Source organism: Balaenoptera borealis, assembly GCF_965194805.1.
Source record: "Balaenoptera borealis genome assembly, chromosome: 21".
Lineage (NCBI taxonomy): Eukaryota > Metazoa > Chordata > Mammalia > Artiodactyla > Balaenopteridae > Balaenoptera > Balaenoptera borealis.
The window spans coordinates 28,093,692-28,116,563 of record NC_138880.1 but is presented as its reverse complement, the minus strand read 5'-3'; the positions used below and the strand labels follow the sequence as shown (position 1 = coordinate 28,116,563).

Below are 22,872 nucleotides of genomic sequence, written 5' to 3'. Positions count from 1 at the left end.
TCTCTATTATTAGAACACCTTCTTTAACTGCCTTCCATCTCCCCATCCCCTCTTGGTCCTCCTTCTTCCAGTGGCCACTCCATTATAGTCTTTTTTCTGGTTCTCATCTTTCCTTCCCCAAGCTGTAAAGGTTGGATTCCAGTAGGGCCCATCCTCATGTCTCTTTCTCTCCATCAGTACTGACTCCTCAGGTTCCATCGGTCAGCCTCCCAAGACCTCTCCCCTGAGTACCCGAGGTCTCCCTCCAACTTGATGTGGGGATAGAAAGCAGAGGACATAACACGTGAAACGTGACCACATTTCCAATCCTCTCCTTTCTCAAACCTGGTTTCCTTCAAGTTTTCCCATCTCGGTGAATGTCAGCTGCATTCTGAGTCGCCCCTTTATCTTCCACCCCACATATAATCCAGCATCAAATTCAGTAGGGTCCATATTCAAAATCCCACATCTCTCCCCCTGTACCCCTACCACCTTGATCTGAGTCCTTCCACCCTGGACCGAGCTTCCATGGCTTACAGACTGGCTTCGTCTCCCCGCTCTTGTCCATTTACAATCTTACCTGATCAGAGGAACCAGGATGGGTCTTAATGAGGCACCTTGCTCTGGTCAGAACTCTCCACTGTCTTCCCATCTCAGCCAGAGAGAGTTCTGATTCTCCCCGTTGCCAAAATAAAGGATATAAAAGCCTGTATGCAAACTTATGCAAAACTCTACATTTTCAGTTTTCATCCTTAATTACTGCCCTCCACCCTGTCAACCCCCCTGTAACATACACGCAAGCAAGAGGCGTGTATGTATTTGTATGCACATATTTGGTATATGTTTGTTTTACACACTGCTCTTGGCTGTTTTCTCTTTGCTTGCTTAATGAATCCACATGTGGACACACCATCTTTTTAGACCCCTTTAGCAGAATTAATGACATTGTCACTTACAGTGCCCAAATTCAGTGCTCATATTTCTGATACAGTGTTTATCCCATCGTGTGTGAGCATCCTACTTGCAGTCTACTAGACTACGTTCCTGGAGGGCAGAATGTCTAGAACATGACATACAGTCAGTGGCTAAAACTTGTTTTCTAATCAAATATGCTTGAAAACTTTCCAACGATGCAAATCTTGAAAATATTAGGATGATCTTGATTGTGTGACAAACACTATGCCATGTACCAAAAAGGATGTTTCATTACTGATTTCAGCTTCATTCAAAAATGTTAATAGAAAAGCCTTTAATAATAAAGATTCTTTCACTTCTGAGTTAGTTTCTGTCCAGTGTTAATGGTCTTTATATGACATTTATTATCAGAAGTAGTGGCCAGTATAGACTGTGTTTTCACTGGTAAAAAAACGCATTAGACAGATTTAATAACATGTATGCATCCTTGTTGACCTTTTAAGTTTTATAATTCTTTATACATTTATTTATCCTTCCTTAATGTTTTGATACCAGTTGGAAACCAAGCAGGCTATTTTCATTTTATAAAGATTAATACCCATGTTTTAATTTAAATGAACATAGTTTAATCTATTATTTGATTAAATTTCCTTATTTTATTAAAAAAATGATCATTCTTTCCCTGCTTTATAATAGTCTTGGGAGAAGAACAACTGCTTGCTGGGGTGCGGGGACAGTGATTCTTAGCCCCAGTGCTGTGTGTCTCTGTGCAGGCTTAATGGCCACTGAGGGAGCAGCTGCACACCACAGCCTTCCTTATGTGTGTGTTTACCTTCCCTTTGCTCTAAGACATTTTCTCCACTAGAAAAATGAACTGTTGGTGCTCACAAGATATTCAAACCCCATTCAAGGTCCATTGTCCTGCCAGCTCCGCACAGCATGTAAAACATGAGAGTAAGAACTGACTAGTGCAATTATGTTAATTGTAATCAGCCTAACACTTTTCGTTAAAGTTTAATTACTATTTAATCATGCATAAAATGCAAGAAAATGGAGTTCGGCTCACAAAACTAACCTTTACTCTAGGGGTTAAATAAACTTCAGCTGAGCCTCTAGTGGTCCGAACTCTTCAGCTCTCCCACTCTAGGGAGAACAGCTCCAGGGCGATCTTGCATCCTCAGATTCCATGAGATTGATTTCCCTGTAAATAATGGTCCTAACTTAGCAGCTACATAACATCCCTTCCTAATTTACTTTATTGAAGGATAATTTAATAGGTACATTTTCATTAAAAAAAATCATTTGTTGTTCAAAACAAGAGAGACCCTTGGGGCTGCCAGTTGCTGAGCAGAGTGCGATTGTTTATAGGAGAGAACTGGCCATAGAGCCCTGGGGGCGCCTGTACCAAGTTTCTGCACAGAGACAGGACACAGCAGGTGCAGCTAGATGGCTCACCCACTGCTCTCTTGGGACTCCCCTTGTGGGGCTGGTGGAAAACTGATCGTATGTTCTTATCATTGGCCACTCACACCCAGAGAGGCCAAAGAGTTTTATCCACCTTTGATTACCCGCACCCAGCTCATAACAGGGGTAGAACTGATGTGTGTTGAATTATTGAGACTAAGATTCTGGCTTATTTAGAATTTAGTTTAAATTCTAAATCCTGGATTCCACAGAGTGTTGGGGTTTTAGCTGTGGTTGGCTTTGTCTAATACTAACAAGATTGATAACAAGAGGAACAGAGAAAAACAGGACACATAAATGGCATCTTCCCTATTCTTGGGGACGTATCTTTTTTCCCCTCCAGTTTTATTGAAATGTAACTGACTTATTGCATATGTGGAATCTAAGAAATAAAGCAAACTAGTGAATATAAAAAAAAAAAAAAAAAAAAAAAACAGGGACAGACTCACGAGTAGAGAGAACAAGCTAGTGGTTACCAGTGGGGAGAGGGAAGTGGGGAAGGGCAAGAGAGGGTAGGGGGTTAAGAGGTACAAACAATTATCTATAACATAGATAAGCCACAAAGATATGTACAGCACAGGGAAATAAAGCCATTGTTTTGTAACAATGTTAGGTGGAGTATAATCTATAAAAATATTGAATCACTGTGTTGTACACCTGAAACTAATATATTCAATAATGCTGTAAATCAACTATACCTCAATTTTAAAAAAATAATAAAATAATTGATACATAGCAATGTGTAAGTTTAAGGTGTACAGCAGGTTGATTTGATACATTTAGAGACTAAAAAATGATCACCACTGTAGTTCACACCACATCACGTCACATAATTACCACTGCTTTTTGGTGGTGAGAACACTGAAGAGCTACTATCTTAGCAACTTTCAGGTATATAATGCAGTGTTCTTAACTGTAGTCGCCATGCTGTGCGTTAGACCCCCAGAACTTATTCATCTTGTAACTGGAGGTTTGTGCCCTTTGACCAACATCTCCCCATTCACCCCCACCCCCCAGCCCCTGATAATCACCATTCTATTGTCTGATTCTATGAATTCAGCTTTTTCAGATTCCACATATGTGCTATCATACAGTATTTGTCTTTCTCTTCCTGACATCCCACATAGCATAATGTCCTCAAGGTCCATCCATGTTGTAACAAATGGCAGGATTTCCTTCTCTTTCATGGGTGAATAACAGTCCAGTGTGTGTGTGTGTGTGTGTGTGTGTGTGTGTGTGTGTGTGCATGTACTGCATCTTCTTTATCCATTCATCTGTAGATAGACACTTAGGTTGTTTCCATATCTTGGCTATTGTGAATAGTGCTGCAGTGGACATGGGAGTGCGGGTATCTCTTTGAGATCCTGTTTTCATTCCCTTTGATCTTATGTGCAGAAGTGAGATTGCTGGATCATATGGTAACTCTATTTTTAATTTTTTGAGGAATCTCCCCACTGTCTTCCACAGTGGCTGCACCAGTTAGCATTCCCGCCAACAGTGCACAAAGGGTTCCCTTTCCTTGAGGATGTATCTAATACTTACTGTGAGAGAGATATCAACCCTTTTCTATAAAACTACTAGTGGGAGGATCATCTGTACGTACCTTTCTGCTAATCTAAATCTTACTCCTACTGAAAGCTCATAAATCATTCCTCAGGCAGCAGTGATTTCTGTGGGGAGTCCCAGCATGGCCCCCCGCCCCCAGGACCTCGGATGTAACTGCCAGTCAACACAGTGCAGTAGGCAGAGTTATGCTACCTTGCTTGAATGAGAAGGGAATGCTTCTACATTTTACAGACTGAATTATCACAATGTCTTTAAAAGCGTGTCATGCAGAAATAAGTTGAGTCAGTGAGGAGAACATAGAAAATTTGAATCACTGTGACAAATATTGAGATAAGCATCTGACCACACCCTGTCCAGGTCGCCCTTGTCCTCATAATGTGTGTGAACACATTGGTGTAATAGTTAGGAATTAATGAACTAACCACTCATTCATCTATTCGTGTATTACTTTATTTATTCACCAACCAGTATTGAACCCCTTCCTGCTGTGCTCTTCATCAGTGCTGGGGTCGGGGATCCAGTGCTACTAAGGCAGACGTTGCCTGCTCTTCCTAAAAGTTATGGGGAAACATATGCCATTCACCTAGAATCTCCTTGTCTCTGTCTGCCTCCTCTGGCCGGCCCACCTGGTGAGGACCCTGGTCTCTGCTTCCCTGCAGCTCCTGGATGTGTCCTCCACCTTCCCTTGCGTGACGCCCGCCTCTGAGGTCTTCAGCTCCTGCTTTACACCCCGCGGTCTCCACTCCACTCCACCAGCCACTCTTGGGAAGAGGCACTGCATCCTGCTTCACCTTCAGTCGGCAAAGTTGAACTGGAGCGTGCTGCTCTGTTCCCACAGCTGGTCTTTCCATCTTCACTTCCCCGCCTGTGTCGGTTCTTAGTACTTACTGGGGCATCTAGGCTGTCGCTGTTCTCCCTTCTATTGGTTCCTCCTAAATCCCCGATACTTCTTTTCTGTCTGCAGCCATTTTATCCTTAAAATCAAGTCTCTTACCGCGTGCTAAGCTCCCTGGCCCGTGGGCTTCCTGCATGGCGTCTGCCCAGCATCCTCTGGTGAGAAGGAGACGCGTGAACCAAGAGCTTCTTCCCAGTGACTGTGGGACCCCCACCCTCATGCGGCTGAGCTACAGTCACTTATTTTGCCAGGGAACCCTGGGTCCCATTCACCTCATTTTCAAACCTTCGCCCCTTTCCTCGTCTCCTCTTCGGGGCAGTGGATGATCTGGAGTCTTCATTCACAGAGATAAACCTGTCAGAAGGATTTCCTTCCACTTCCTCCAGCAGACATCATTCTGTTTCTTCACTCCTGTTAGCTTGGGATAGTCACGCCTTCTCCCAAGCAAGGCTGGTCCTATCATGGATAGGCCTCTGGCTGCTGGGACCTTGCCCGGTGTGTCCTCATCTTCTTTCATTTTCATCCTTTCCTCTGACTCCTCACTCCTTGTATACAGACGCTCAAATCACAATTTAAGATAAATACATACCACAACCCTTTGCCACTTTTGAGCATCCTGTTTTTCTCCTTCATCTAGAACATGTTTTGGGCCTGCTGTGTGCGTTTCCTCACCTCCAAATCATCCTGCAGCCCCCTGGTTTGTTTCTGCCCCCATCACCTCGGTTTCACTGCTCTTGTCACGGTCAAAAATAAGCCTTGAGTCTCAATCAACACACACCTTTTCGTGGTTCTGGTAGGTGACCTCCTGCAGAAGTTCAGTGCATCTGACACTTTCCACCTTGTTGAAATATTATTTTCCCTGGATTTTCACGACTGTCCCTCAGACCCTTCCTGCCTTGCTGGTCCCTCTGTTGTCTCCTGCAGTCTCACCTTCCTCTTCCTGGTTTCCTTGGGACCTGGTCTTAAGTCATCTGCTCTCTCTATTCACTCTCTCTCTGAGCAATGTTCTTTCTTCCCTGGGTGTGGACAAAGATCCAGAAGGTCATCACTTCAAAACTCTCTATTTGGAGCTCACACCTGTCTTGTGAAGCTCTAAGGGGCCAAACACATAAATTCGTTTGGACATCTTGCAGACATGTCAAAATTGGCATGTCTGGATCTACCCCGCCACCACATCCAATCCAGTCCAGACCGAGCCTCCAACAAGACCTCATGTTGTTGCTCTTACCTTGCATTTCCCCTTCATCGCCCGAGCCCACATCTGCGGGGTCTCGCCCACACCAGACTCTGTCTAAGGGCTGCTCAGAGGAGGGCGACTGTACGGAACCTGCACTTGAGGAAAGCCGCCTTGGCCAAGAGCAAATCTCATCACGCTAAGCCCCCCACTTCAAAAGTCCTTCTCCAGTTTCTGACTGGAGAATAAAGTCCTGTTACATGACCCCCGACTGATTGACGTGGGGCTCCTGGGTACCTCCCCATCCTCACCCACTCCCTCCACCTGGCTTCTAAGGATTTTTGTCTCCTGTTTTCTGACCTTCACTTGCACAGTGCCTTCTGCCCAGGACTCTGTCCCCCTTTTCACTGCCTGCTATTCCTGTCCGTTTCCCGAGTGACAGTTAAACAGCACTCCTTGTAGGAGGATTCTCTGAGCCCAAAGAATAAATAAGAACCCATTTTATATCATTTTTACACTTCCCCCTGTATAATGTTCACCACTAGTTATTTTATAACTTTCTGGCTGTTACTGAATATCCTGGTATTCAGAAGTCAGATATTTTACACTAGTTACTGCATTTATCTCTGCCTCACTTTTGACACTTAGAAGTATTTTGTCTTTTGTTACCTTGTTTCTTGTGTATGTGTCGATATTTTCTGCTTATTTCTTTTTTTTGGTTATTGGTTCTAGTGAGACTGAATTTCCTAAATTATTTATATTTTTAATATTTCTGCTCTAATATTCAGTCTTTAGGATGGTTCCAATTACAAGGGCAACCACCCAGTAGATGTGTGTTGAATTGAATTTTAAAAGTGACTTAAAACTTGTCTTTGGACTTCCCTGGTGGCGCAGTGGTTAAGAATCCACGTGCCAATGTAGGGGACACGGGTTCGAGCCCTGGTCTGGGAAGATCCCACATGCCGCAGAGCAGCTAAGCCCGTGTGCCACAACTACTGAGCCTGCGCTCTAGAGCCCGTGAGCCACAACTACTGAGCCCATGTGCCACAACTACTGAGCCCGTGCGCCTAGAGCCCGTGCTCCACAGCAAGAGAATCCACCGCAGTGAGAAGACGGCGCGCCGCAACGAAGAACAGCCCCTGCTTGCCTTAACTAGAGAAACCCTGAGTGCAGCAATGAGGACCCAACGCAACCAAAAATAAATTAAATAAATAAATTTTAAAAAAAGAGCTTGTCCTCCCCAGATAACTCACGTTCTCATTAAGGTGATTAAAAAAAAAAATTTGAGGTGCAGATTTGAGTAATAGGCTTGGAAGCATTTAGCAGTATTAAAGAGAATATAAACTGTCCAGATTTAGCAATCCTATCAGAGTGGAAGTGGAAAAAATACATATATATAATATAATATATTATATTATAATATACTATACAACATATGTATATAATATACATTATATATTGTATTATATATAAAATATATTTTTATGTATATAATTTTAAGCATTGTAAGACTCACTTAAACTATAGTAAACTGCATAATCCTGTAACAGAAAACTCTCAAAAGTATACACACATATGCATACACATGTAATATTATATAATTTTTAGAACAGGCATCACAGAGGCACTGTTTTTCTACCCATGAAAGAAAACATGGCTTGGGGCTAAGCCCCATCTTAACAGCTCTGTAAACAGGCATGTGCACAATTTTCATGGACTTAGGTTAAATTAGGGCACTGTACTTTTTACCACCCACAGTTTTGATGAGGACTGCTCTCAAAGGTAAGGAACACAAAAGCACTTTGATTTATCAATTTTTCCCAAATATAAGGGACTGCTATTATTTATTCTCAGTTCTAGAGATATATTGACTCCAGGGAAGTATTATGTGATAAATGACACAGTCTGCAGCTCTCAAATTAGATTTCCCCAACTCTTTGGCCTCCTGTTTCACACTACTCAATTCAAACTGACAAAAGTAAGATTCTCCTGACACTTGCTTGGCAGGAAGGCGTGCAGATAGTGCAGTTTTGATTTAGAGGCAGGAAAAGATAGTAAACAGGTTAACTATCACTTGATCACACTAATGTTATGATACCAGATACTTGCATGGCTGCAACCACCTGAGGTTTCTGTAACATGTTGAAATTGTTAATCGTGCACTTATTATCAGTAAAGAATAGGTGGATTTGCAGAATGTTTAATGAAAAATGTGATAGTCATCTTTTTCTCTCCTCAAGTCTGTCTTGTGTCAGAACACAGATTTTTATCTTTCATACTTATTAAAAGCTGAGGATCAATTTAACAGTGGTGACTAATGGGATAGATGTTTAGAACAGGATCTGTGGAGGGTGAGGTTTTCATTTGATTGTGACTTTAGATATAAAGAAACTAAAATCTCTTTGGATAACTGAATGAAGGATTCTTCACTGTTATGAGGATGCAAAACATAGGATTTTATGATGCATTCAAAGTGTAAATATCTGTGTTACTAAATAGATATAAAGTGTTTTTAAAATAACTCTAAAGTCTAAAGTATTTTTAGATCTTCAGGAACAGACATACTTGGTTTCCCATAGATTCTATATTTGACATGATGAAAATAGAAGTGCTAATTAGTATTTTTTCCCAGAGCATTTGCAATTCCTTTATAAAGGAGGAAGTTAGCTTAGTTCCCAGTGCAGTCTTTGGAACTTAACTAACACAAGTGACTAAAGTACTGTTGTGAACACTAGTAGTCTGTCATATTTTTATGTCTTTTAAAAGTTTTCCAAGTGCGTTCTCTTACATGGTCTAATTTTTACAACTATGTGGTTTGCAGATCTCAAAAATATAGTTTTATAACTAGCAAACAAATATTAGAACGTTTATTTGCAAGAAATAGAAAAATTATTTGACTTACAGAAATTGCCTAAATTGGACATGTATTATATACCACTAATGTTCTCTTTCCAATAATTGATTATGAGACTCTTTGAAATCATTTTAAAAGTTAATTTAAAACAATTGAAACAAGTTAATTTAAAAAATCCAATGTTACACAGATAGAGGACTCAGATCTTACTATAAGCAACAGAAAAAGTATAAGGACGATTATTACAAAAAAATAAGTGACTCCTGAATTTGAAAATGAAAATCTGTAGGATGAGGGGATTTATTGTCTAGTTTAATAGCTGCAATATAAATAGCTCTTGAATTATTATATTTTGATTTAATTAGCATGAAATATGGGACTCAACTTTTTTTGCTTTAATGGAATTCACATTCCCTATTGTGCAGAATCAAAGTGATTGATTTATTTTGTTGCATATTGAAGTTTTTTTTTAATTGTAGAACTCAATTTACACTTAACGTTTGATAGTCTACTATAATGACATATTTTCATAGCTATTAAGTGCTTATTCAGTACAAAGACCATGAAAGCAAATGTTCCACTTTTGAAACATTGTTACAGAGGATGCTTGAGTAACAGATCATAAAGGGTATTTAATGTTTTCGTATACTAACATCACTCTCTCTGTCTGCACAAGTGTTTTAATGCCTGTGGTCCCGCTGACAAACTAAAATCTTTCACGCCTTCCGAGGCTTCAGCGTTCCTGTCTGAGAAATCTTGGCCTTTAATTTGTTCCCTCTGGCCCCCAGTAATAGCATTAATGAAGCCTCTTGGTAAATAGTAATTGTGTTCATGAGAAAGGACTTTTCGTTTGATTTAGTATTTTTTTATTCCGAAAGAAAGAGTCATTTTCCCCAGGAATGAGTGACAGTATATAGTGTGCATCTTCAGATTTGCCATTATATATCCATAATTTCACAATCCTGAAGCCCATGTTGCTTTCTGTCATGAAGGAACATGCAGAAATAACACGATTCCTGTGTTGAATCCTGATATTGTTTCATTCCTTTGAATTTTGAAATTAAACACGTGTATACACATACATTCATATAATAAAAAATAATTTAAAATATAAAATGATTTGTATTCATTGTATGCAATTCAAGTGAATACTGCAACTCAGACATATATTTGTGCGTATATATATAAACCTTTATAATTAAACTTTTTCTTTAGAAGTACTTGTAAATTCACATGCCCTTGTGAGAAATAAAACAGAGAGATCCCGTGGACCCTTAGGAAGTCCCCCCCAGGGGTAACATCTTGCAAAACTAGAGCACAGATCACAGCCAGAATATCAACAGTGATCAGTCAATATGCAGAACATCCATCACCAAAAGGGTCCCTCAGGTTGTCCTTTTATAGCCACACCCACTTCCCTCCTGCCATCACCCCATCCTTAACCCTGGCAACCTCTAATCTGTTCTCCATTTACATAACTTTGCCATTCCAACAATGTTCCATGAAAGGAATCCTGTAAGGTGTAGTTTCCCTTTTTTCACTCAGCGTAGTTCTGTGGAGATTCACTGGGGCTGTTGTGTGTCCCCTCAGTTTATTCCTTTGGGTTGCGGAGTAGCATTCCATAGACTGGATATACCAGCTTGTTTAGTCATTCATCCACTGAAGGACATCTAGGTTATTTCTAGCTTGGGACCATTATGAATAAAGCTGCCATAAACATTCATGTACAAGTTTTTGTGTGAACATAAGTTTTCATTTATCTGGGATAAATGCCCAGAAGTGTAATTTCTGGGTTGAATGGCAGTTGAATGTTTAGATTTTAATGGCCAAATAATTTTCCAGAGTGGCTGTACCATCTTACGTTACCACCAACAATGCCTAAGTGATTCCTTTTCTCTGCATCCTCACCGTCATTTGATGTTGTCTCTATATGTGATATTATTAGCTGCACTAATAGGTATGTAGTGATATCTCTTTGCATTTCCCTAATGGCTAATGATTTTGAACATCTTTTCACATACTTATTTGCCATCTGTACATTCTCTTCAGTGACATGCTTTTTCATGCCTTTTGCCTGTTTTCTGGTTGGGTATTTTCATGTTTTTATTTTATTTTATTTTTTTGCATCTTCAACATTCTCAATATATTTTAGATACTAGTCCTTTGTCAGATATGTGGCTTTTAAACTTTTTCTCTTGGTCTTTAGCTTGTCTATTCATCCTATTAACAAAGTCTTTCTTGGAGAAAATTTTTTAAATTTTGATGAAGTTTATTAATTTTTGCTTTTTATAGAACATGCTGTTGTTGTCATGTCCTTGCCTAGCCTTAAATCCCAAAGATTTTCTCCTAAAAGTTTTTCTAAAAGTTTTATAGTTTTACCTTTGGTATTTAAATGTGATCAACTGTGAAATAACTTTTGGTTAAGATATGAGACTTGTGTCAAGGCTCTTTCCCCAGCACTGTGTGTTACTTTTGAAGCCCAGGAGAGGGATTTGTGCAATGTGCATTTGAGCAGCCAGCAGCTCTGCTCTTGATCTCGGAAGATCTCAGAAAACTCCATGTCTCCAGTTCCTGAAGCACTTTGTCATTGTCAGGAAGGAGAGGAGGAATGTCGACTGAATTAAGTGGAACTTGGTAGAATTCACACCTCCTTTCTTTAATTTGGAGTCTGGGATTGAGTGGAAGCACCCGTTGGATGACTTGAGGTTCCTCTTTTCTGTGTGTTTCCTGAACCTTTTCCAGCCACCGAAGCGCTGATGCACACGTGACAGAGTTCTGACGGCTGGTTCATGTCTATCCTGTCAAGTACAGTCAGTGACCTTCCAGAAGGAGATTTCCCTATTCAGTGCTATGATCTAACCCCAAAGAGCAACTTTTCAGAGAAAATGATAACCTGACCACGTGCATAAGGAGTTAATTCACTTTTCTTAACTCAAGGACATGAGAACTTAATATGCAGGTTAAGGTCTGACTATTAGATGTCTCTGCTTCTGATATGGAGCGCATTGGTGTCGCTTTATATGTTTTTCCATATACGTGGTAAGCATTCTCTCTGTGGAGGTTATGTTATGAAAGGGTGTTTTAAGATAATAAATGTATACTAAGCAAACTTTACTTCTATGAACTAGTAACGCAGTTGATAAATATACTTTTAAATGATGTTTAAAAAACATGCAGGGGCTTCCCTGGTGACACAGTAGTTAAGAATCCACCTGCCAATTCAGGGGACACGGATTTGAGCCCTGGTCCGGAAAGATCCCACATGCTGCAGAGCAACTAAGCCCATGCGCCACAACTACTGAAGCCCCACGCCTAGAGCCCATGCTCCGCAAGAAGAGAAGCCACCGCAGTGAGAAGCCCGCGCACCACAACGAAGAGTAGTCCCCGCTCGCTGCAACCAGAGAAAGCCCGCAGGCAGCAACGAAGACCCAAAACAGCCAAAAACAAACAAATAAATAAATAAATTTATTTAAAAAAATAAAAAACATGCAAGGAGGACTTGATACATTTAATAGGACATGTCCCAAATGCACAATTTTTTAGAATAAAAAAAGAACACAACTTTGCATATTATTTTAATATGTATATATTCCATAAAGTCTCCAGTGTCAAAAATGACTTTATCCCATTGGAAATAAATTTGTGTCCATTGCAATTCTTATGATACAATGGTTCTCCACCACCATTGCTGCCTCTTGCAAACAAAAACGTCAGGTCCGTGGCTCTCATGCTAAGTGGAGCACAGGTTCAGATCGCTCAAGCCCATCGAAACGGTTCTGGATTCAGAGACAAGGAGTAGCGATGTCCCTTAGATCCCACTGGGCCTGTGGAAGGTTCTTTATGACTTGAAATAGTCCAGGGAACCCCTGGGGAAATTGAAAAACACAATATCCATCACCTCAGGAATAGTATCTTCTTCTTCTAAGGTGAGAGAGGGATAAGACTGATGCAACTAAAAATATTGTTTTCCTTTTTATGGCAATAAACTGGAATGATTCAGTCACCAAAATCCCATTTGAAGAAAAAAACGTTTAAGAGAAAATTGAGTGCAAGAAACATGTGGCACGTAAAAGAAAACAATCATAAAAAGGAAATGAGTGCATGCCTCATCCATAACTTTGTATGACCCTGAAGGTGAAAAAGCAATTTCTGACCCCAAAGAAATGTCTTCGGTTGGGGGCTTTCATATTAGTCTCCAAATAACCTTTATTGCCTTTACCAGAAAACATCTTTCCACAATTTGTAACTAGGGGAAAATAAAATGACATTTATTTCAAACACCCAACCAATGTATTTCCCACTGCATTGTTTAAAATGGTTTTGTCTTCCCCTAAAGTCGTCTTATTGTTTTTGTATTTTTAATCCAATCTAGATTACCCTAAGAACTTTTTATTTTTATTTTATAACTTTTTAATGGCATACTCTATTATTATTATTATTACAGATATGCCAAATGAAAATTTGCTTTAGAAGTAGAAACTTCTTTCAAAACTGAATTAAACCTCATACCATTAAAGGACATATAACCCTTAGTACAAGCCTGTGTTTTATATACTGATATTCTGTGGATCTTTATTTGGAAGGGTTTGAAGAAATTTGTTGAGAAAAACATGCTCTGTGATAACATACATTTAGAATACACTGGATTAAACTTTTTTTTTTTTTTTTTTAGTTTCGTTACTGTAGGGTTTCTCTGAGCCTTTAATCCCTGATGTACAATGGGGATCTACAGGAGGGAGCTAGAGTATACAGTATTTGCCCATCTTGTTTGACCAAACACCTTTAATAACCTATAGAAAAGTGTTCTACAGAACACTTGTTTTTGCAAGGCTCATATGTCTGTTGAAATTCTTATTCATGTACAAAATCTGTGCATCTTTGTGTAAAGCTTCTTTATTGAGTAACGTGTGTTTTTGCTTTTAATGAATATTGAATAAAAATTCGGAAAGAGAAGTAATAAAACATATCTTTGTTTTAAAAATTACAATGAGACTTATCTATGATCTCCTTCGTTTTTCGTCTAAAGGTTTATTTTTAAATTATTTTAATACTACATACTTATTTATCATATAAATATTGCTATGGGTGTTTACTAAGAATACCACTGTTTAATAATAGACAATTAACTGTTTTAATACTATATATTTATTTTTTCATTATTTTAATGCTATATTAAATTAATTCTCACTTGGAAATGAATATGTCATCATCCATGTGCCTACTTGCTTGAGGAAAGAATGAAGTTTCTTTTGGGGATGTGAAATTCAGTCCAATGGACAAGATTGTAAATGTACAATAGGATTTGCTTATGTTTTTTTCTGGAGTCTAGAGAAATCTCAGCAAAGGTAGAGCACAGGTAGAGCTTAGATTCTTCAATTACTCAAATAGTAAACTCAAGATCGTTTGTAAAATACTAGTTCAGTGGAAGCAGCATTTTGTTGCCTAGGTGATGGCCATGATGGGCTATGATTCTGGTGACTGAATACTATAATTGCTGTTCTATATTATAAAACTTTGCGGCTTATGGGTGTGACACTTCTGAGTTTCTAACTAGAAGCTTTGTGTCCTTGGGTCCATTCTGCATTCTACTGCTGTCCTGGTCTTCGTTTGGGGAAATGTGCTTGCTTCCCACCCTGCATTCTAATCTTTGCAGCTGATGGGAGGAGAGTGGAAACTAAAAGGATCTTCCTCAGTGACTCTGATATGGCATTTCCTGCTCTCTTCCCATTGAAAAAACTACATGGAAGCCCAAATGCTTCCTTTCTTTTTGATATCTACTGAGAATTCTGCTTCCAAGTAAAATTCCCCTACTCAGAACACTACTACTAATAATAGTAACAAGGATGACAGGTGTGACAAGCCAGCCATCGTGCTGTGGGATCAAGACAGAACTGAGATGTCTGCAGTGTCCGGTGTTACAGTACAGTATGTTCTCTGGAAACACATCCACTGAAAAGATGTCAAAGGTGTTGGATACAATTATTTTTAGCCTTTTAAAATGTATCACTGAAACTGCAAGAATATGAGGAATCCTGAGAGTCACCAAAATAATGTGAAATGCAGAAAGGTCATGAAGTTCAGAAGTTGGCTTTGCCCTGGGAGCATCTATCAGTTGGTCCCTGGTGACACTGAGCTTCCATTTTGAGAGTCTGTGGGCTGAAAGAATAGGAAACAAGGTCTAAGATCTTTCCAATATTGGAAATGTAATTGGAGACCCTCATATACTGCTAGAACTCCAAAGGGGGGGAGGTCCTACTCTCACTATAAGGGAGAATAGATAGATGGTAGAGATAGATAGCTAATAGATAGATAGATGATAGATAATAGATAGATAATAGATGATAGATAGATATAGATAGATGATAGATAGATAATAGATGATAGATTAATAGATAATAGATGATAGATGATAGATACATGATAGATGATAGATAATAGATAGGAGAGAGACAAATATGGATATAGATATAGGTATAGAAACAGGCACAGATATAGACAACTCATAACCACAAGCAGGTTTCAAACTAGCTTATAGATAAATTCATGCCATTTCTGTGGTCCAAAATGCCTCGACAGAGATTTTTTTTATTAAAGAGTTAGAAGGCTTCTCGTGTTCCAGGCACATGGTAAAGTCAAATGAGAATCCCCTCTGGATAAACACACCTTCAAAAGAATTATTGCAAGTGAAGTTCCAAAAACAGAAGTGCAAATTCAAAACTCAGAGGCACCTTAGATTCCATGAGATATTGGAATGATTATCAGATCATACTGTAAGAGTTTAAAAAGTAAAAGAGAATAAAAATATGAGTAGGGAACAATATACTGTATAAATGGCTAAAGATATTTGAAAAATGCTAACTAACAGAAAAGCACAATGAAAGAAAGTTTAAAACTCAACAACATGATAAAATAATAAATTTGATGCAGATGGAGAGAAGATTGTGATAGGAAGATAGTCTAAAAAATTACCCAGAAAATAGAACGAAGATAAAAAAATGATTTAAAAATGAAAAGTTGAGACACAGAGGATAGAGACTTTTGTCAAATTTTAATTCATAAGAGAGGAACAGAGATAATAGGAGAGAACTGATATTTGACAAGATAGTGGCTTAATCCTCAGATTCAAAACTTCAAATGATTCCAAGCAGGGTTAATAAAAGGAGGTTCATACATATACATAATATTGCAAAACTTTTATTTCCTTAGAAATAAAGAAAATTCATACATAGACATCATATTGTGAAATGTTAGGACATCAAAGACAAAAAGATGATCTTAAAGTAGTTTCAGACTCTGAGATTAAGTAGGAAAACTGGAAGGCAGAAGAAGTGGGATAATTTCTTAACAGTATTGAGGGGAAAACAAGGACAACAACAACTATCCTAAACTATAAACTCGGTAAAAATATTCTTTAGGATTAAAGGAGAATTAAAAATATCTTTAAATAACTAAAGGTGTTTTTGGACCAAACAGTTTAAGAGAGTTTAGTTCAGCTTAGCTGGTTGTGAAGTGGGAATGCACTGACCAAAGGGAATTTATCCTATTATGTTTTCCTCAAGGTTCCTTGAGATTGGTATTCTTAAATTATTTAAATTGTGGCATGTATTTTCATTAAAATATTGTCAATGAGACGATCAAAGGGGAATGTGTGTGTATGTGCATAGCATGATACAGAAATCCTTAATATATTCCATAATTGGTTGAATTTTCATGAAGATTTTGCTAGAATCTGTTCAAAGGAGGCGTAATCAAGATGCATGCTATTGAATGTATTCCTGAGGGAAAAAAAAGCTTCTTTTCTTACGTTCATATGTGGACAAGTGATTCATTAACGCAGATCAAGAGCGCTTCAGCCCACAAGGGCTCTACGTCTATAAGAGTGCAGGGATCGTGTTTCCAGTCATTGATGTGATGTTGTCCCTTCTTTCTAGCATCCATCGCGTCTACCTGCAACGACCCAGGTATACCTCAAAATGGCACCCGCTATGGGGACAGCAGAGAGCCGGGAGATACCATCACCTTCCAGTGTGACCCTGGGTACCAGCTCCAAGGACAAGCTAAAATCACTTGTGTGCAGCTGAATAACCGATTCTTTTGGCAACCAGACCCTCCTACGTGCATAGGTATTGTGCAACAGAAAATAGAAATTTTATATTTGGCAAGGAATGCATGTTATCATTAAAATTGCTCTGTGAATGTATTATTCTTCAGAAGTATTTCTCAAGAGTTTCTTACATGCCCTCTGGTTCCCCGAGATTATATTGAAATTTTATTACAAACCTTTAAACTTCATTTTATTAGGTGAGGTAAAGGAAGTAGTTTACTTAATGTATGGTAATTGACATTTATCTAACATTTCCTATCCTTAAGAAATCTCGTAAAAATATGGATCAATCAAATTACTGTAATTTAAAATTCCGTGTGGCTGAAAATTCATAACTCTACCATTGTCGTTCTCATTTTTAATACAGAAACGTGCCCTTAAGCAAAACCTACTCAATAAAAAGTGTGTTCTCTTTTTAGAAGATTTTTTGTAATAGCAGTACATTTTTAATAGAATCCTAAAAACTAGAAATTACACTGTTTATGTCAATATAAAGATAAAAGGAGAGACTTCTTTCTAAAATTTACTAGAATTCTATAATTTGACCTTATTGAAGAGAGAACAATTCACGTGCAGACTTTAGTTTGAATAACCAATATCCAAGATAGTCTATCACAAATATGGTTTTAGGGCACGACATATTTATATATAAAATAGTAATTACATTAGATTGTCCCTTCACTCAATTAAATATTTTACCATAAATACCTCTGTATGGTATCCCATCTTAATTTTTAAAAGAAACTTAATTTTAATGAACTGTCACAGTGTAATTTGTACTTCCTTATAATCTGTTTGAAAAATATAAAATTGAATTAATCTGCAAAGAGAGGAAGTGATAATGAAGTGATATGCACAGAGTTAATGGGCCATTTTGCATCAGGTGACCTTGAGGGAATTTTGTGATTTAAAATGATTTTTATTGTCATAAGGGATTCTCAGTGGTCCTGTGGAGCTATAATATGCAACTCTTAACTTATTACAGAGTGCTTGCAGGATTCTGAAGACAGATGAGAATTGATAGCTCTTCTTATTAGCATGTTCAGCCCTGTCAGAAAGCTACCCTGTTTCTGCAGTGTTCTGTGCTGCACGTACATTTCGTGACTTTTGTGAGCACAGTCGCATTTTACCTCAAGCTGAGTCATCAGGAGATGTGCCAGATTTCTACGTGTTCCTTTTTTAAAGTGGAGTAATTACCTATAAATGCAACCATCATTTTAAACCATTCTTCTATTTTTAAATCAGGAGAGGCACATTTTTTTTCCAATTTGCATGAATTTAAGCTTATGGAGGAGTACATTAAAAAGCAATACAACTACCAGTCAGTCTCTTGAAGGTAATTTCTTGATTGACATTCATATAAACCATTCATTGTGAAATTTGACCACCTTTCCAAATAATCTATAGTTTTTTGGGGGTCATCTCTTAGTTACCTAATTTTAATCAGCGACTAGATAAACCAGTTCTCAGCAACGAAAATCGGTAACACTTTATCTGTCTTGAATATCAGCTCCAAAAATAAGCCAAGATCACTCCCAGGCCCTTGAATATCAGTTCTGTTGGCAACAGAACCACCCACATACAGGTATTACATAACACAAACATGGAAAATACGTATTTGGGAATAAGTGAACAATATCTTTTTATCACATTGTAAACATATTTTGCCCCAGCAATGAGATTATGCCTCTGTACAATACTCATCCCTTAGAGCATGGCCATGTATTAGCACTCATCTACATTCTGTTCTGCTAATACGGACATTTTTTATTTTTATTTTTTTGCTTTTTTCTTATTAAACATAGTATGTTTTTGCAGAAGTTTTATAAGCTACAGTTAAGAAAAAAGAGGAAAAAAACAGTCACCTTTTTACCTGAAGGCAACTACTATTAGCATAAACATGCATAAGTAAGCTTCATAATTATTTTATGTATATATAATCTATTTTAAAATTTTTTTAAATGATAGCACCCTGAATGATTATTTTGTAAATTACACTTTTTACTTACTGGTACACGATGAGTATCTTTTGTGTTATTATGTATTTTTTACTAATTAAGTTTTATGCCTGCACAGTCTTTCTCTGTTTGGATCAGTATTGACCAATATTGATTCCACTAATCCCTCCTCAATGTACGGTTAGGTGTTTCAGCCTTTTCCCTTTCACGAAAATTGCTGACATGAACACTTGCTGCAAAACACATCCATGATTATTTATGAATGGCATATTTCTACAAACTTAGGTATTTCTGGAGTTTTCAAAACTTTTTCAGAAAGGTTGCACCAATTTACGTCACCGTCAGCATGATTGTTTATTTTTCCCAACTCAGAAAAGACACTTTATGTGATATTTCTTAATCTTATAATATGGGCAGGAAGTGAAGATTCCTTGGAGTTTTAATTGGCATTTTATATTAAAAATGAGGATGAACTGTTTTTAATTTCGTATTCTTATTGACCACTTGAATTTGCTCTTTCCTGTTGACTGGCTAATTTCTTTTTTCCGTTTTATTCTTAGTGTATTTTTTCCTCCTATTTGCTGTTCTTTCCCATTCTCTCCCTTTTATAAAATCTCTTAACCACTCACCTGTTTATATGTTACTTATATTCTCACCAGCTTGTCATTTGCTGCTAATCTGCCTTGTCATTTGCTGCTTATCTGCCCTGTGATTTGCTGCTAATCTGCCCTGTAATTTGCTTGGATGACTCACTTCTTTCACTTCACAAAGGACTCCAGCGATGGAGGCACCTCCTTCTGGAACTGAGTCTTAAAAGACCGATTCTCTGGACCAGAAGACACTCAGTACTTTCTGATTCTGAGTAAAGTGTCCGTTGAACATCTCCACAGTTTCAGTTTTCTCATATAGCCCACGATACCTTTTGTCCAAGTTCAAATTCTAAAGAGCTCTGCAAAGCAAAAATGCATTCCAAGTTTGCAAAAACTTATTTGGTGGCACCATCCTGCCCTGATCTACAGGGTAACTATTTTGTGGCTATTTATCCCACTTAATGGTGTGAACATTGAAATGTTCTGGTGTGGAAATAGTAATGTGTCTAGTTAAACAGTACCGCTGCAAACCTTAGTGGATGAACGTGCTACCGTGTATGTCAGGAGGGTCCACCCTAAGGGTTTCAGATAAGGAACTGTGGATTGATATGAGTTTGTGGATTTTGTCTCTATGTCCATTCCCTCTGGAGAATTTCTAGAGCGTCTGAATTGCATTTTGTACTAAATGTAATCCTATCCAAAACATTTTGCAAGCTTTCTAATGAAAACCTGATGAAGCTAAAATGAAGAATTCCCCACCAAAGAGAGAACAAACCCAGCAAGACGGTCCTCCTTAATTCCACTTTAAGCCTTTAAATAACCTCATTTGAAAATGCCACCTGGGACCAGTATGAATAAGACAGGATCTGCCCTTTGTTTCTTTTCAATTAATATTTGAGTCTCATCCCTGAACTCTTCCTGCTGGTGGTACCCTTGTACCTGGTGCCCTGAATCTGTCATGTTTCTTCTTTTAAAACCTGAGTGGAGTAGCATAACCTGAGGCCCTCAGGTACCTCTTTCCCCACCTCAGCGCCACCTCTGCCGTTTGTCCAGGCTTCTCATACTCCAGGCTGTCAGCGTCTGCTCGGTTCCGGGGCAGGCCACGTCCTGTGAGAGCCGCTTAGCCGATTGTCTCCACATCATTTATTAAAATAAAACTGCATACTATGGAAAATGTGGTTTTAATCATTTTGAAGAAAGTTATATCGTATTGCTCTTGAGAGTATATCTGTAAGAACTTATTATAAATATTTCCTGTGATATTACTCAGAGTTTGCCTTAGATGAGACGGAAGTTATAACGAAGAATCTTGGGATTTGTTATATTTTTTCTTATGGAAAGTTAAGTTTTCAGGAATGTTAAGTGAGTATTTAAAGACACATCCATATCAGAAAATTATAAAGTGTGTAATCTTCATCTTATTTTCAAAAAAGTCCTTGTGTATGTGTGTGGAAATTATCAGCAATTAGCATATTTCCTTCTCTACTTATTTTTATCCCTGAATATATACATGATCAATGAAGTGAAATAAGGTACACAGTTTAGAGGGAACAGTATAATTTAATCAGGGTGATTTTTTAAGAACAACTTGGAGACAATTCACAATATTTGATATGAAGAACCTTAAACCTAGCATATTAATGTGAATTTTGCATTGTTTTAGTACCTTCCACAGCATGGAAGCTTTAACAGAAACGTTATCTACTAAATAAAGCAGTCCTAAACATTTTCAGGTTCAAGAATGAAGACTGTCTTGCCTATTAACAACAATAAACTACATAGTCGTTGCCTTAACTAATACAAATGTAAACACATGTAATTAAAAATTAATGACTGCAGAAACAAACTAAATTTATTACTATCATCTGAAGTGCTTCTTCCTGATAGTAACATTCTAAATAGTGTGATGAAATAATATTTTTAGGGGTTTAAGTTCCTGCTCAGCCTCCTCTTGGTCATCTATCCCCAGATATCACCGAAACTTTACCGTTAGTTTTGTTATTTTGAAATGTGGGGAAGATATCTGAGCCCTACGTATAGCAGGGGACTGTGAGAAATATACGAAATAACACGTATTCATTTATTCAACACATATTTCCTGCATACTTATTATGATCAAAAACTGTGCTAGGCTTAGAGTTACAAGAGTGAACAGAAGATGGATGATCATTACGCCACTGAAGCAAACTTTTTAGAATAAGTAAGCAATGACTTTGTGAACCATAAGAAATGACCAAAGAATTGACACAACCATAAAATGATATTCATGGGGATTTTTTTTTCCTGTGCAGGTTTGTTTTCATGTATTTATAGTGTGGAGGATTCAGGTAATCTGTTCAGTTTAACTGGGTAAAGTTTAAAATTATAGGAAGTAAATTTCATTTGTCAGCATTGAAAATCCTCCTTAAAAATGGAGTGGAATATTATATAAAATTTGGTAACAATCACATAAAAACATGTACAGACCTTCTGGGTCTTAAAATTTCCACTGGGTAGTTGTTTAAGAACCCAGTACGCAGTGTCTTCGATGAACCCTGTGCTGTCTCCTTTCACACTGACCAGCACCCTTCTCTCCCCTGAACCTTCCTCTCCTGTGACAGCGGCATGTGGTGGGAATCTGACCGGCCCGGCCGGCGTCATCCTGTCCCCCAACTACCCGCAGCCCTATCCTCCCGGGAAAGAGTGTGACTGGAGAATAAAGGTGAACCCAGACTTCGTCATCGCCTTGATATTCAAAAGGTACCATCTCTTATGGAATACCTCCTTTAAGTAGGACTTACTTATTTTTTTTTTAACATCTTTATTGGAGTATAATTGCTTTACAATGGTGTGTAAGTTTCTGCTTTATAACAGAGTGATTCAGTTATATGTATACATATGTTCCCATATCTATTCCCTCTTGCGTCTCACTCCCACCCTCCCTATCCCACCCCTCTAGGTGGTCACAAAGCACGGAGCTGATCTCCCTGTGCTATGTGGCTGCTTCCCACTAGCTATCTATTTTACATTTGGTAGTGTATATATGTCCATGCCACTCTCTCACTTTGTCCCAGCTTACCCTTCCCCCTCCCCATGTCCTCAAGTCCATTCTCTAGTAGGTCTGTGTCTTTATTCCCGTCTTGCCCCTAGGTTCTTCATGACCATTTTTTTTTTTTTAAGATTCCATATATATGTGTTAACATACAGTATTTGTTTTTCTCTTTCTGACTTACTTCACTCTATATGACAGACTCTAGGTCCATCCACCTCACTACAAATAACTCAATTTTGTTTCTTTTTATGGCTGAGTAATATTCCATTGTATATATGTGCCACATCTTCTTTATCCATTCATCTGTCAATGGACACTTAGGTTGCTTCCATGTCCTGGCTA

General features: G+C 38.2%; 1 protein-coding gene across 1 annotated transcript in view; it reads left to right on the top strand.

Annotated features, from left to right (window-relative positions):
- Positions 1 to 22,872, top strand: part of CSMD1 (CUB and Sushi multiple domains 1) — a 1,790,960-nt gene that overhangs the window by 1,546,959 nt on the left and 221,129 nt on the right. The window contains exons 27-28 of the mRNA XM_082374695.1: positions 16,779 to 16,970; positions 22,100 to 22,238. Of these exons, the coding sequence (XP_082230821.1) occupies positions 16,779 to 16,970; positions 22,100 to 22,238 (331 nt within the window). The remainder of the gene's footprint in view (positions 1 to 16,778; positions 16,971 to 22,099; positions 22,239 to 22,872) is intronic.